Consider the following 16,282-nt stretch of genomic DNA (forward strand, 5'->3'; position numbering starts at 1 on the left):
TGTGTGTCTATATTTATATAAGTTATGGTCAATAAAGCCAGTATTTACAGCAGTTCAAGCGTGCCAGATCTTATTCCTTCTTCTCTTTTTTGACATTTTGCTTTCACCGATACTTAACGTTTATATACATACATACACATTTCTTACATTTTTTTTTTTCTCCACTCTCCATATCTCTTCTCTCTTGTTCCTCTCTTCCTTATTAACTTTTCCAGACATTACATATTTATTTTAGCTTATTATCCTTAATCATCTACATTACTGTGCATCTTTTATCCATTGTAACATATATTCCATTTTCTTTCTTGTCCACTGTATCATTTATATCGTTTTCTTTCATACATTTCATTATGCTGATTTAAATTGTTTTTCATTATTTTTTGACATTACTTACTTACACACTTTATTATGTTTATTCCATTAATCATCTTTTACATTCTCTTCTGCACCTTTCGTTATGTTTATTTCTTTACTTGAACAGTGTTTGGTTTTTAATCTTTTTATCATTTATTTTGTATAATTCTTACCTCTATTGTATCATATTTTATCTTCTATCATTATTAAACAACTACTATCTACTTAATTTATTGTTATTTCCAAGTTTTTTTATTATATTTAGGTACTTACAATGATTGAATAATGTTTGAAGTGTTTAGCTATTTATTTTTTGTGTAATATTTTAAATTATATTTACAGAAAGTGGATAGCTACTACAGATAGATGTACATAAGCTTATTAATATGAATATGTGTATTATGAAGTCTTGAAATTCAGTTCAAAACATCAGCACAAATGAATAAGTTTTGTTTCTTTTTGTATTTTTGCTGACTGTACCCTGGCCCCTGAACCATATTCTCCTCAAAATAAAAATTAGCCTCTCTTAACTGACTTAACTTTCAAAAATGCTCATTATTTACATATTGACAAAAGGGTTGAAATATCTTGTAATTATTTCCAGGTACAAGCGAGTATTTTCATTTGGCACTAATGGTGTTACAACATATGACCCGGATACTTTGGAAATCACTAATAGATGGGCTTATAATGATATATCATCAATTAAACGACGTCCTGAAGATAATAAGTTTACTATAACTGGAAAGAAGGAAAAGACAGTGAAAGTAGAGACAATGATATTTTCAACTGAACACAGAGCTGAATTATTGACTGTAGCTTCTGATTATCGACATTATTTCACTGAGAAACCATATGATTTAGTGGTAATAATTTTTTGTATTTTAAAATGCTTATATATTTTTTATTTGTAATTTTATTTCTTGGGACATATAATATATTTTTCTTATTGACTAATCGCTGTAAAGTAATAACTTAGCAGCACTCTTTTTCCCCCATCACTAATGGGTCATCCACCAGAGAGGTTGCAAAATACAAACATGAATCTCATTAATGAGTTTCATACAAGTTGTTTTAAAAATTTGTTCAAATACTTGGTTTTTTGATCCCAGGTCTTAAACTAGTTTCTTGATACAGTAAATGTTGTGATGGTATAAATATATATATATTTTTTATTATGCCAGGAATATGCTGGCCATATTTTTTATTACAACAGTACCATCATAAGTTTCCTTGCAGTCCAGTATAGAATAGATTTTCTGTAGTACTTATTCTTAATGTCAAAGAGTGAATTGTATGTCTTTCATGGCAGAAAAGACCTCAAGATGTTAATCCCCATATTGTATAAGGGACTTATGAGTCTTCTTTACCTTCAATTCCAAATGTTTCCAGAGCCAGTCTGATTGCTTTCATCTTTCTATCATAATTTATCACAAGTTATAATATGTGCGATATTATAACCCCCGTCTCCCTCCCAGTCTTAATAACTAGACTCAAGCTAGAAGTGATTTTAGGTGAGTATTCTGCTTGTTAGTAAGAGCTATGTGTGTACAGAAATGTGTATTTTAGGCTCATGTTGTCCGAAGAGAAAGATGGGAGGGCAAGGAATGTCTGTTGGTTGGTTGGATCTAGAATGTTCTTCCCCATATTTCTGCTTCTTATAAACATGATGTATATTCCCTATAGTCGAAGTTTATTTTTTTCAATACTGTATATTGAAGCACTGGTTGCGATCATACATGTTACTTGCTTATCTGCTATCTTCCAATCCACAATTTTTCTGATCTTGCCTTTAATTCTAGGGAAGGCATAGAGTTTGACTTGAAAGCTCATTTTATGCTTAATTTATTGTAGGTATGACTTATTTCTGATATATTTAAAATTTTGTGTGCCTGTCTGAACAAAATTGTTTAATTTAATTTCTAATGACTTTGTGTTCAGAATTAAATAAACCTAACCCATTCTCAAAAATAATATCCCTTCCATTTGTTTAGTTGGCTGTAATAATTAATGATTTCAGTAATATTATTTTTATACTTAACTAAAAACCTTATGAAAATGATTTTACGAAGTAAGATACTTAAAAGTACGCAATATAATAGTTCTTTTTCAAATTATTCCATTTAATGACATTCCATGTATTAATTTATTTTTTTTTAGAGATATGAAGCTCTAAAGCATCATTGGTCTGGCACACGATTACCCATTTTACTTGACATTACTCCTGCTACTTTAAATCAGTTGGACACTGCTACAAATGTTATACTAGCTTCTTATTTGTATAAAGATATAGAAGCTATTTATGATGTTTCTGATATAAATTTTGGATTTGTTGTGGTAATGAAGCAGTTTGGCAGAATGGTAAATATTTATTTTTCTTCAGTTTCATCTTATATTTATTCTACTTCTTAAAGAGAAATCATTTCTTGAATAATAAATATACATTATTTATTTCTAAAAATAGTTCATGATACAGCTGAGAATATTGGAGGTGCTAACTTAGACCATCCCGAAATTCTAGGTATCTTATATGAACCTCCTGTTGTAGCTTAGAGAATCTTTACTGATAATAGACTCTTCTTTTACTATAATATTTTCCCACCTGTTCTTGATGCTCTGCATTTTAAAAATTTTATTAATTGATTTATTCTGAGATTATGAGTGGTTCTCTGTTCCTTAATCCTTATTTGATAATTTTGTAAAGAAATGATTTACATAAAATCATTATAATTATTAGATATTAGTATAAAAATTTAATTAATTAACTGAAAATTAACATGTTAAACATCCAATCATGAAATTTATTCATTGCAAATGAATCCAAATATTTATATATTATCATTAAATTAAAAAATATACTATATAATGAATTAATGTTATTAAACAAATAAATTTTAATGCAAACTTATTAGAGATATTTTTTTTTTAAATACATAATAATCTAATATAGTCAAATAAATTTATAGTTCTAAAATTAGTTTAAAAACATTATTATCCTTTTCAACCAAAAAACAAAATTTATTAGTTGTTTGAACTCCTGATGGTTTGTATTTATAAATAAATTTTCACATATAAAGAGGGGACTTACTAGTATTTTAGTTGTTTCATTGGTTAAAATTTATAAACTATCTAATTAAATATTTAATAGTAAATTTAATTAGTTTATATATATTTTGTATTGTGAAATTATCTTTAGAGATTTAACCAACTTGTTTCAGCATTTGTTTATATCTACTAAAAGAGAAGAATTAAAAAGCAAAATTCAGGAATATGCTTCATCCTATTTAGGAATTGATATTAAAGTTCATGGGAAAACTATTTCACTTCAGTTCTTTTTGAACAATAAATTTGGAAAATACAGGTATGTTTATTATTAGAAAAAGATTAATGCGTGTTTCTATTATATAATAATAAAGATGAATCTTTAGGTCTTTATTATCGTACAAAACAACGTTCATACTTGAAAATTAAAAAAACATCACAATTATTATATACATAAACGTTCAGTTTTTTTAGATAACAACACACAAGTTCTTCATAATTAATTGTATTTGATCATATGGCGAGAGGTTTCAAATGGGTTTGCCACTAAAACAAATGTAAAATAATGAAACTTTAAATGAATTATAATTAAAAATAGATTTAAAAGAAATATAGTAAAGAAATAAAAATGTTGATAATAATTTCGACAGTGGCAAACCCATTTCAAACACTCTCTTTGCAAACGTCAACTATTGCCGCTCAAGACGTTAATCTTGCCACCACATCACTCCCCCCCAATGACGTTGGCGCAGAACCTAACAGTCGGCTTTACTGCATGTCCAGAATGGGTGTGATACACTGGTTTTGGTTGATGCTGTTCTGCGTCGAGGTTATTAGAAGAGTTAGCAGATCCTGCAGCGGGCGTAGGATTGGACTGAGCCATGTCGGCGTTTCTTTTTACCTGCGTTGTGTTTGCGCCGGAAAGAAGATGTCCAACTTTCAGTCGATCCATCGAAATTGTTTTTGGACCTGATGGTAGCTGGATCTGAAATGTTTTCTCCTTCCGTGAGATTACTATGTAGGGTCCAGAGTACGTTGGAGTGAGCGGTACCCTAACAGAGTCGTCCCTTAGAAATACGTGGGTGCAGTCCTTAAAGTCTCAATGCACAAAAGTCTTGGACGTCCTACTGTGGTATGGTGCTGGGCGGAGATTCTTCATGGCCTCCTGCAGGGTCTTCAGCATCAATTCGGAGATGCCTCAAAGAACTCTCCAGGCAGGCATAAAGACTGCCCAAATACCATTTCCGCTGCGCTGGCACCCACGTCCTCTCTCACTGCCGATCGGAGGCCTAAAAGGACTGTTGGTAACGTACTTGTCCATCCCGATGCATTCAGTGTAGACAATGAGGGATGCCTTGAGGGTCCTGTGCCACCGATCTACGCATCCGTTGGACTGAGGATGGTATGCTGTAGTCCTCTTACGCTGTATACCTAATATACAGTCAGATTTATGAAAAGATCTAACTTGAACTGGCATCCTTGGTCAGTGGTTATCCTTGCTGGCGTACCATAGCGGGAGATCCATGTACCTACAATCGCTGATGCTACCTTGGTAGTTCTTATTTCCTCCAGAGGGCACACCTCAGGCCAACGGATGAATCGGTGAATGATCGTCAGACAGTACCGCATTCCGTCGGAGTTTGGTAATGGTCCGATGAGGTCCACGTGAATGTGTTAAAACCTGGAGCTGGGAGCGAAGGTACCTGGAGAGGTTACTGTGTGACGGATCACTTTCGATGTCTGACAGGCAATACAACACCGAGACCATCTCGAGACATCGGCCTTCATGCCAGGCCAGAATAATCTATCTGTTTTACTAGCCGTCTTGAGGCTCAAATACCTGGGTGGCTGAGCCCATGCAGGCGATGGAAGATTTCTTCTCACATGGACTTAGGAATGTATGGCCGTACCTGAGAGGTGGAGGTCTCACAGAGGACTGACCTTACAGTACCGGGAGGTTTGATCCATTGAAGCTGAAGACGGTTGTTTTTCTGTAGCTCTGTAATTGTTGGATCCTTCTGTTGTGCTGCCGCTATATGTACATAATCGTCAGTGAATTCAATATCCTCGACCCTCGAAAGTGCATCGGTGATGGTGTTCTCTTCCCCAGGTACGTGGCGGATTTCGGTCGTAAACTGGCTAATGAAATTAACCAGACGAATCCGCATGGGTGTCGCTGTCTCCGGCTTTTGATGAAAAGCATATTCCAACGGTTTGTGGTCCGTCCATATCTCAAAATGTCGCCCGTCCAGGTAATGCCTGAAATGCTTGATGGCTTGGTGGATTGCCAAGAGCTCCCTATCGTATGTGGCATATTTCTTCTGGGCTGGGGTGAACGCCTTAGAGAAAAATCCGAGAGGTCGCCAAGTGTTACCATCTTTCTGCTGTAAAACTGCTCCCATGGCGGTACTGGAGGCATCGCATACTAAGACTAGATGAGCGTTCTCTCTAGGATGTCGTAGCACTACAGCATTCTGAATGGCAGTTTTGCTGCAGCATTCGAATGCTTGGATGGATTCTTCTTCCCAGGTGATTAGTCTCTTATCATTCTTCTTCGCCAAATTGTTGAGTGGAGCTTGCAAATCTGCCGCTCTGGGTATGCAACGACGGTAAAAGTTAAACATACCAAGGAAACGTCGTAGTTCCCTTATCGTAGCCGGTCTGGGATATGATGCAATAGCTTCAACCTTGGTCGGAAGAGTGCTAATGCCGGTGGCGTCGACCATGTGTCTTAAGAATGCGACTTCCTGGAGAGCGAAAACACACTTTGCCAGGTTCAAAGTGAGACCGTGGTCCTCAAGTCGCCGCAAGACTTCCTGTACATGTGTTGTGTGCTCTTCTTTGTCTCTGGAGGCGATTATGATGTCATCCTGGAACCACCAAGCGAAGTCGAGACCTCGAAGAACCCGATCCAGGAACTGTTGGAAGGTCTGCGAAGCGTTCCTTAGTCCAAAACACATTCGATGAAATTCGAAAACACCGAAGGATGTAATCACCGCAGTCTTTGGAATATCTTCTTCTGCTACTGGAATTTGGAAATATGCTCGGTTGAGATCCAATGTAGTGAAGATCTTCTTACCGTGCATATTAACGTTGAAGTCCGCCAAGTGAGGAACAGCGTATCTATCGGGGACCGTCCTGGCATTCAACTGTTGATAATCTCTGCAGGGCCGTATACCTCCATCCTTCTTCTCCACTATGTGTAGTGGACTGGCCCAAGAGCTATTGGACGGTCTGCAAATTCCTTCTTCAATCATTTGCTCGAATTCTCGCTTGGCGGCGTTGTACCTCTCCGACGGCAGGCGGCGTGCTTTGGCTGTGACTGGGACTCCGTGGGTTTTTATATGGTGGACGACGTCGAAGGATGTTGGTTGTGTAATGCTAGGGAACTGGCGTAGCAAGGCTGTATACCATTCACCGGTTGGTACTGAATAAACAGTGGGTACCGGCACCTTAGCTAATCTTCCACGTGTCGTCAATCCTGTTTTCTGGTCCACCAGCTGACATTCAGCGAGATCTACCATAATATTATAGTGATATAGTAGATCTGCACCTATGATTGGATGACTCACGGTTGCTATTATGAACCTCCATGTAATTTTTCGCCGAAGACCGAGATCGAGGTTCTGGACTATGCTTCCATATGTGGGAATGGGCGTGCCATTGGGCACATACAAAGTGAATTGCATGTTCGGCTTTACTTTCTTGTTCTTCACCGGAAAGAAAGATATAGTGGCTCCTGTATCCACCAGATATCTGGTCCCGGACATTTTGTCAACGATAAAAAGTTGGCGGTCGGTAATTTCGGCGACGAAACCCGCCTCGCTCGCCGCTGCTTCTAGTTTAAAGTCCCAGCTGTCTTCCAACTGCAAGGTTGACGGCACTTGGTAGCCCTTTCTCCGAATCTGTTATGGTAGAAGCAGAAACGCCGTCCACTTTTACTCCTCGAAGCCCTGCAATCCCTGTTGGGCGACCTGCTATCACAACCAATCCTGGATCCCAGTAGCGTTTTCAGAATGACTAATTCTGCAGTTAGGTCATCAATCGCTACCTTAATGTCTTCCATCCTTGAAGAAGCAGATGCTGAATAACTCCCCATAGTAAAATTACTTGAGGGCTGCTGGATTTCCTCTATTTTATCCGCAATATGTGCCAGCTTCGTGGAATCTGTGTGATCTGTGGCGGCTAAGGTTGCTTGCATTCCCTCAGGTAACCCTCTTAGCCACAAGGTGTTGACCATATCTGCAGGAACCTTACATGCGGCCAATTGCTGCATTTCTCGAAGAAATTGTGATGGCCGTTGATCACCCAGCCTCTGTTCCTCCAATAACTTCGCAATTCTGGAGTGGTCTGAGGGCCCCAAGATGGAGAGTAGCCGCTCTTTTAGGCTTTTGTATGGCTCAGTGGCAGGGAGGTCTCGGGCAAGATCGGCAACCTGCTTTAGAGCTGCTAAATCTAGTTTGGCGATGATCAGCTGAAACTTAGTTTTACTATTAGCTATATAACAAGAGCTGAACACCGCCTCAACTTGAATGAACCACAGGTCAGGTTCTTCCCAATAAAATGTGGGTAGCTGAGACAATGCGTTGGGTATTTTCGCCGATTCCACTAATTCCTTTTGCTCCTCCTCACTGGTTAGCAGGTCGATTAAATTGTGCCCATGCATGCTTCACTAGAGTTCAATAAAATTAATACGAAAAATAAACAATAAACTTACATTCGGGGTCACCACTTTAGTGCGTGTTTCTATTATATAATAATAAAGATGAATCTTTAGGTCTTTATTATCGTAAAAAACAATGTTCATACTTGAAAATTAAAAAAACAATCACAATTATTATATACATAAACGTTCAGTTTTTTTATATAACAACACACAAGTTCTTCATAATTAATTGTAATTGATCATATGGCGAGAGGTTTCAAATGGGTTTGCCACTAAATGTACTAATGTAAAATAATGAAGCTTTAAATGAATTATAATTAAAAATAGATTTAAAAGAAATATAGTAAAGAAATAAAAATGTTGATAATAATTTCGACAGTGGCAAACCCATTTCAAACACTCTCTTTGCAAACGTCAACTATTGCCGCTCAAGACGTTAATCTTGCCACTACAGAATCAAAACCATTTAATATTTCAATCTGTTATTGAACTCTTTGATGCATAATAAAAATGATTTTATAAACATTTTTTTCTGTTTAGACAAGTTATCTATGGTCAATAAACTCTTAGCGCACACTGTGTGAATGTGTTTGTCACATGTTACTTATTAAATACGTTGAACATATTTTAAGAGCAATTTAACAAAAAAAAAAATAAAGTGGACAGAACTGCAAAAATCATAGCTTTGAAGAATTTAGCAATATTTTCTATCTCTTGAACCTTCCCTTTATAATCTATATATTTGAACATTAAAAAAATAGTGCTTGATTCTCTAAAGAAAATGTTTTTGACATTGGATAAACTGTTGAGCTTTGTATTTTATTATATTTTGAATAGTTTTAGTGTTTTTTTAACTGTTCCCATTTTAAAATTATTTGTTTTAGTTATTATTAAAAGATACCATTTGTTCTGATCCATCCAAAAAAAGCTTATGTGCTAAGAGATAGTCTATTACATTTAAACTTTACATTTTAAACATTCCATCATTACAAACCCTAAATTAAGGAGACAATGTTGTGATCGACTTTTAATATCTTGTTCATGATCTTGTGGCAACAGAGGCCAGGTACATCAAATCTTTTAACATGAGTCACTTTGCCAGATTACCGTTTTCACAATCTAGACATTGTCAAAAAGCTAAAGACGTTAGCACTTGCTTTGATTATGTTTGCAATTATATCAAAGTAATGAAGATTTGTGCCTGTTTAAGAATTACTCAATTCTAAAGGATTTCTGACATAATTAATATCCATTTTTTTTTATAACCCTATAAGGCTCATAAAGAAATGTGGAGATTGTATAATTTTGAACATGCAAATGAATCGAAATCCCATGATCTGTTTCCGGAACGCTAGATACAAAATTTCAATTCTGGAATCTACTTAGTGTACAACCAAATCTAGAAGAAGAAGAACTTTGAATCATGAAATCTGCTGCAGCTATAATAGATGAGAACTTGAGATCTCAATTTTATAACACTGTTACACCCCACATTGGACAGCTTTGAGGAGAAAGTCAAAGTGCTCCTGCAAGAAATAATAATGCCCAAAAATGAAAAAAATGTTGAATATGTCAACAGGAAAATTTTGGCAATTTCACATGCAGTGAAAAAAATTCATATTAATTGTTTTTCAACTGTCAATTTTTATTAATCTGCCCAAATCTAACTCAATGTTTAAGATGCCCAATTTATGTAAAATTTAATAGTTTTTAGTTTATAGTATAATAAAGTTTTCATAAGAATGCACCATTTATTTTATAGCCTGAAACTTCACTTTCTGATTCCCAATAAGGGTCCCGGATTAACTGGACAAAAATGGTTAAAAGAAAAAAGTAGTTAAAAGATAATAAACAATAAAAAACAAAAGTTATAGCTGGTGCAAAAAAATAAATAAAAATATTTTTCATTTTGTTTATGAACTTCTTCATATTATTAATTATTAAGTGACTAAGTAATTATTATATAATCTGAATATATTTTTCTGATGGTATGATAAATGTAAAAAAATGAGAATAAGGGAAATCTTATCTGTTACTCATATAGGTACTATATTTATAAATGTATATGGTTATATTTATACATTGCTTATAAAAATTTCGATTTTTATTTCTTGAAAAACAAACTTCGTATTTTGTATAAAATAATGAAACATTTATATTTAAAAAAATATATTGATTAGTACCATAATCATGATTGAATACTGAGAAGAAAAGTCTAAATTTTGTTCCAAATAAGAGAAGTATTTATGTATGTTATTCCTAATACCATTATCCTGCTTTTCAGATTTATCTGATCAAATCAGGTGCATACATTTAACAGATTTGTTAGCCACTTTATAAAGTAATATGTGTAAACTAAAATATAAACTTTGTCTTACAACAGGATTTTAATGGTATGATTACCAACTGGCAATAAATATTTTAGAAAATATTATCTTAATAAAAAATATTAATAACAATGTTTAAGATAGAATTAATTGTCTTAAAGTGTAAAATTAATGAGTATATTTGATTCATACTATCTCATTATATTAAATAACAAAACCAACTTTGATTTTGAAGGTTAAATAATTCCCATAATTGCTGGAGAACTGTTTTTCTTCGTATGGCCTTCAGTAACATGTAGCATTAATGAGAGAATGAATCAATTGTCTTTACATTTATAGCTATAATTTAATTGCTTAACAAATTAGGCGAAATATACAAATAAATTAAATTTGGGATTTCTGTTTTTAGATGGGGTACAGTGAACTCTAAATGCTCTTTCAAAGAGCTTGTGACTGATAATTTTATTAACTGTGTTATTAATGCATTTTAAATAGTACTTTATTTTGTTCATGATTGAGAATGAATAATTACTAAGTTTTGTTTTAAAATAATGGAAAATAATACCTATATTTATATTTGTCTTTCTGATAAAATCCATGCTCTTTTATTGGATAGGCGAATAACTGGTTGCATTATCCATTATTTTCTTCTTATATTATGATTTAAACAATACAATAAAACATTGGTCAAATACAGTGTGTAGGGACTATTATGTCGTTTTTCATTCAGTTTCCATTATTATTTGTTTAATTGAATAATATCAATTTTTTGATAACTTGCAAAATCATTTAAATATTTAACTACCTTTTATAATAAATATGGTATATTTGCTTGTTTTGTTATTAATGGTGTTAGTTTCCTGCAAGTAAATTGATATTCATTATGTAAATCTTGTATCGAATAGCGAATGATTGATTTTGTTTAACTGAGCTTTTACCAATTGACTTTTTTAGGATTATTTTACAGCTTGTCAACTAATTGTTATGTTATAATCGGTAAAGGTTAGTATGTTAGCTGTATAGTAGCATGTTGAGTTATATAATATCTGCGGATAATCCAGCAGTATGCACTTTTGTTTTTCCTTATTATTTTATATTTTGTAAAACTAAAATAAACAATAAATAAATCAAATAAAATAAACTATTGTTGAATATGGTTACCTTGCAATGTTAGTAGTTACCCATCTATCGCTTTACTTTTTGGCAGGGCCTCCTTCTCAGTTGCCACATTAATTAACTGCAACCTGCCATTTATTTTTTTATAAGTTGTAGGTACTACCCATATTTTGTTTTCTTTTGTATCATCCTTGATCACTAAAGATACTTAGTAACCAATTATTTGTTATGTTTTGCATGTTGATACATAAATAAGTGAAGGAATAAAATGATTTTACCTTTATAGCCTAAATTAAACTGGTTGCCAGTAAATTAGAAAAATTATAAAAAATAATTCAACTAGAGGACTACTGTTTGTGAATAGAGCACATTAAAATCTGTAATAAAAATATTATTAATGTATTTCTTTGATTTATCGTTCACTAAACTTAAGACCATCCAATAAAAACAGAGTAATTGTATGTTTTTTAAAAAAATAATTTTGTGAACTTCTATTGAGGGTTTTGTAATATCGTCTACAGGGCAGTAGTGTCAGAATCTTGTGGCTTTTTAAGAATTTTATTAACTATTTAATTGTTGGTTGTTAAATAATATTTGATTTTGTTCTTGATCAATAGAGATGATTCTTTACTGATAGAGATCAGTAATTATTAATTGTATTCATTATAAAAGAAACAGGAAATAATTCCACTATGTTACAACACTTGTTTTTTTTATAAAATTTATGTTTTTTCATTAGACTGTTGTTCAGCTGCAGCATCTTCTAGCTTGTATTATTGTTTAAACAATGAATTAAATTATAGTTTGTGAATCCATGGTGGAAAATCCACTATATTATTTTTGGTATTATTTAGCTTACTGAAGAATGTTTTTATAATCTGATAGTGCATTTACTGATAATTAACAATTGTAGTTGGCAACACGTTAATATCTCATTTTTGTTTTATTTATTTTGTTTTGTCAGTAATAGTTAGTTTTAAAGGTTTTATTTCTGTTTTCCACTTTTTTTTTTTTTTTAGATGTCCATAATAGATTGTTACATCTGTAGAGTCATGTTTAGGTTTTTCTATTTTCTTAAAATCAATAAAGAAAGTTTGGGTAAATGTAACAGTGAGTTCAACTAGAAAATTGAACAGGATAAAATCCTTTCTTTTTTTAGTATCAAAGACTATTATTAATTGCCGAATACAATCACCAGATATGAGAAGAAGTATTTTGGTTATACTAAATGTCTGGTTATTTTTCACAATAAATGCTACAGTTACATAACTGATCCTAATGTTTCATTAGTTCATGATTAGCATGTTTGGAGTATAGTGGCATATGGATTAGTATAATTTTATTTGATAATTTAGCTTTATGCACTTGGTTTTTTTCTTATTGTTTTATATTTTGAATGCAGCCTGCTTATTTATTTATATTGTGTTTATCAGCTGATATAAAATGATCGATTACAGGTCTTAATAAGTGAAATAAACTGTTTTACTGCTTAATAATCCCTTTCTAGCTTCCACATTAACATCTATATCCTGCTATTTCTTTATTTTTCTTAAGAAATTCTATTTTGTCATCAATAAATTTTTCTCATGTTTAAACTATCCTGTTATGCTTGCTAAACTCTCACCTATCTATTAAGACAGCCAAGGCATTAATAACCATTTGACCAAATAAATAGTCTGGTGATAGTGTGTGCTTCATAGTTTTCATTTTATTGTTGTTCACTATAATATTTTATTAATCTTTATAAGAATACTCCAAACTCGAAATTCATTATTTCTCAATTGCTAAATTTCATGAGAGCTGTAATATATACCGGCATCAAACTATAGCTTTACCGTTGTCAAACTTCAAAAATTTAACAAAACTGTATGAAAATCATCCCGCAAATATCATAACATGTGATAGTAATATATGTGTAGATTAAGCCATCTTGAAACTCCCTATCGCCCATGTTAACTTTTTTATGCTTTATCTAGTGTTATTCCTTGAGATCGTTGAATATATCCAAGCATTAAAGGAAATCGTACACGAGTACAAGAAACTCCTAGACCTTCAAATAAGAAAAACAGTCAGACTAATGTGCTTAATATGGAGGGTGTAAGGGGTAAGCTACTAACAATTTCACTTATATCTTCTCCAATATTAATAATATTGGCTTTACAAGCATGTTGAGCAAGAAGACCTTGTGATTATACTTTATGTCCTTACCATGAATAATTAAATAAGACTGTAGTAATACTCGTATAAAATATCGTATAATATTTTTGCAGTCAATCACATGTTGTTTGATGAACAATCCAACCAGATGTTTTAGCTAAACATTTTAAAATAAATTTGATGTTTGCTTGTTTCAATCAAGTTGGTATCAAAATAGATTTTACTTTATCTTTACACCAAAAATTGTACTATCAATTATACTAAGAACTTTTTCAGTCATCATAAACCTATCCGTTAAATATCCATGAGATCTGACTATTATTTTTTGAAGATTAGAATTAGTACCATGCTGGGGGACAAAAAGCCACAATAAAATTATTGATATGGCTTACTGTTCAACTCCTTAGGGATGATTTTCAAATAACGGACAGTTTTCAGGTCCTAATTCTATCTAACAAAAACTCATCTCCAAAAATTATCTTATTATTTTTCTGTTGATTCTACAGACCTTGTAGATCTTTGGCCGCCTGAATCAGCTTTCTCTGCGCCTGCCTGTCTTGGGCTACTGCTTTCCAGTTTGCTAAATGCAGCTCTTTTGCATCTTTCTTGATTCTGTCTACCAACCTGGTTTTTGGCTTCCAACATAGTCTCTTATCAACTATAGAGGCATTCATTGTTGTGTAAAGGATGGATTACTTCGAGCAACATGCTCCACTCTTCTTGACCTTCCTTCATATCGTAAGATATTGACTGACCATTTTCTGAAAGCAGCTCTCTGTTTGTTCTACTCCTTTATGCATTAAGGCTCTGATCTCAAATCTCTCTGATTATTGTGTGAAGTATTTTCCTTTCAAATCTCTTGATTCTACTTTCTAGGGTGCCTATTTGAGCCCAGGTCTCGCAACTGTATATTAGAGGTGACTTTATCACATCATTTAAATGATGTGATAGCTTTAGATTTTTAGAGCTTTTTCAGGATTTCAATATTCTTGGCAGATAAAAAAGGCTCTGTTATACACTTGTTTTTTCCAATCAGTTGATTATTAATTGAGGTTCTTATGGAGCTGAGGTATTTGTAACTGTACTTTCGGAAACGATTTGCCATCCACGCAGAACATTTTGATGGATGTTTCAGCTTGCTGCTTTCCGATATATTTTGTTTTATCTTTATTTACTTGCAAGTCAATTTCCTCTGCTTCTCTAAGAACTTCAGGGCTGCCACAAGTTTCAGAGCAGAAAACATTATTATTTCTCTATTTTCATTTTGAGATTTAATTTGACCGTGGCAATGAATTTTTTTTTCTGGGAGATATTTTGAAATATCCAAGAACCTGTTTTAACTAAATAAAAAATAATTTTTGTAAGCTTTCCATTGAAACTTGAACACCTTAAAAATCTATTTCTTGAGATATGTATGAAAGTAAATTACAGATGTATTTTGATGTAAAAACATTTTGGGACAGCCATATCAATGAGAATCGATGTGCTCATAGTAAGTAAAAAATTTGTAAAACATAGCTATATCGTTAATTTATAATGAATGCATATCAGAAAGAAATGTTTTTTATTCCCTTATTACAATGAACATAAATGCCTTGGAAACCATTTTATTCCTGTAAGACTTCAAAATTTCACATTGTTTGAAAATTAATCGATTATGTTGTTCATTTACATGTGGTTATGTTGTGAATGAACTTTTTCCAATATAATTTTCCTTTATTAATGTTAACATTTTTACTTTGAAGGCCTGAATTCAAGTTGATAAAATAATTTTGGTTTATTTGTGTGTTTTTCCTCCCGACCATTTCCTCCTCATATTAATTTTTCAGTCATTAGACACGGCTGGTGTTGGGCGAAAAGTATGCCATTGACAAGTGACGAATATATTTTTATTCAGAGTTTGTATTTGTGAATTTTTTACATGAATAATCTTTTATTGGAATAAAAATACAACTAAACAATCCGAATACATTTTTATTCAAATATTTAAAATATTATTTCATACGAATATAAAAGTAGTTGAATATAAAATTATTAGAATAAATATTTAATCAAATAAGTATTAGATTTTTTTTTTATTTGCTTATTTTTTTTACCATTAACAATTTCTAATACATGAGGGTCCCATTACACATTTTCAGACGAGTAGGAAAATTTTATCATGAGTACAAATCAACAGTTTTCTGCATCTCCTAAAATATTGAAAGGGACTCTAATATGTTAGAAATCAGAAAAGTTAAAATAAATTGATACGCCATCATAAAGTCAATGGAATAATATTCGTCCAACTTTGGTCATGACCAACATAAAACAGCTTACTGTGAAGTAATAATTTTTTGTTGGACATTTTAAACAAGCAATGACTAAAAATGGAATCCTTATTTATGATTAGAGATGGAATAGATCTCATGGATCTGGTTGCCCATAAAGGTCTGCTTATGAATCCTAGGTCCCAATAATGCAGCTACATACCCATGAACTTTTAACACATTTGAGAGCCAGGATACACACACTGTCATTTTTTATAAAAATCTGGTCAATACACATTTTATATATTTATTTTTTTTAGCTCCCATTTAGTTAAAAATGTATTCTGTCTAATTTTTTTTTTTTTTTTTTT

General features: G+C 32.7%; 1 protein-coding gene across 1 annotated transcript in view; it reads left to right on the forward strand.

Moving 5' to 3' along the window:
• Rme-8 (receptor mediated endocytosis 8) overlaps positions 1-16,282 on the forward strand; it is a gene marked incomplete in the record, with an annotated part of 123,616 nt that overhangs the window by 10,698 nt on the left and 96,636 nt on the right. Inside the window, 3 exon segments of the mRNA XM_067053672.1 lie at positions 959-1,220; positions 2,515-2,715; positions 3,573-3,715. Of these exon segments, the coding sequence (XP_066909773.1) occupies positions 959-1,220; positions 2,515-2,715; positions 3,573-3,715 (606 nt within the window).

This window comes from Halyomorpha halys, unplaced genomic scaffold (assembly GCF_000696795.3).
Source record: "Halyomorpha halys isolate HHAL.00 unplaced genomic scaffold, Hhal_1.1 Scaffold326.1, whole genome shotgun sequence".
In the NCBI taxonomy this organism is placed as follows: domain Eukaryota; kingdom Metazoa; phylum Arthropoda; class Insecta; order Hemiptera; family Pentatomidae; genus Halyomorpha; species Halyomorpha halys.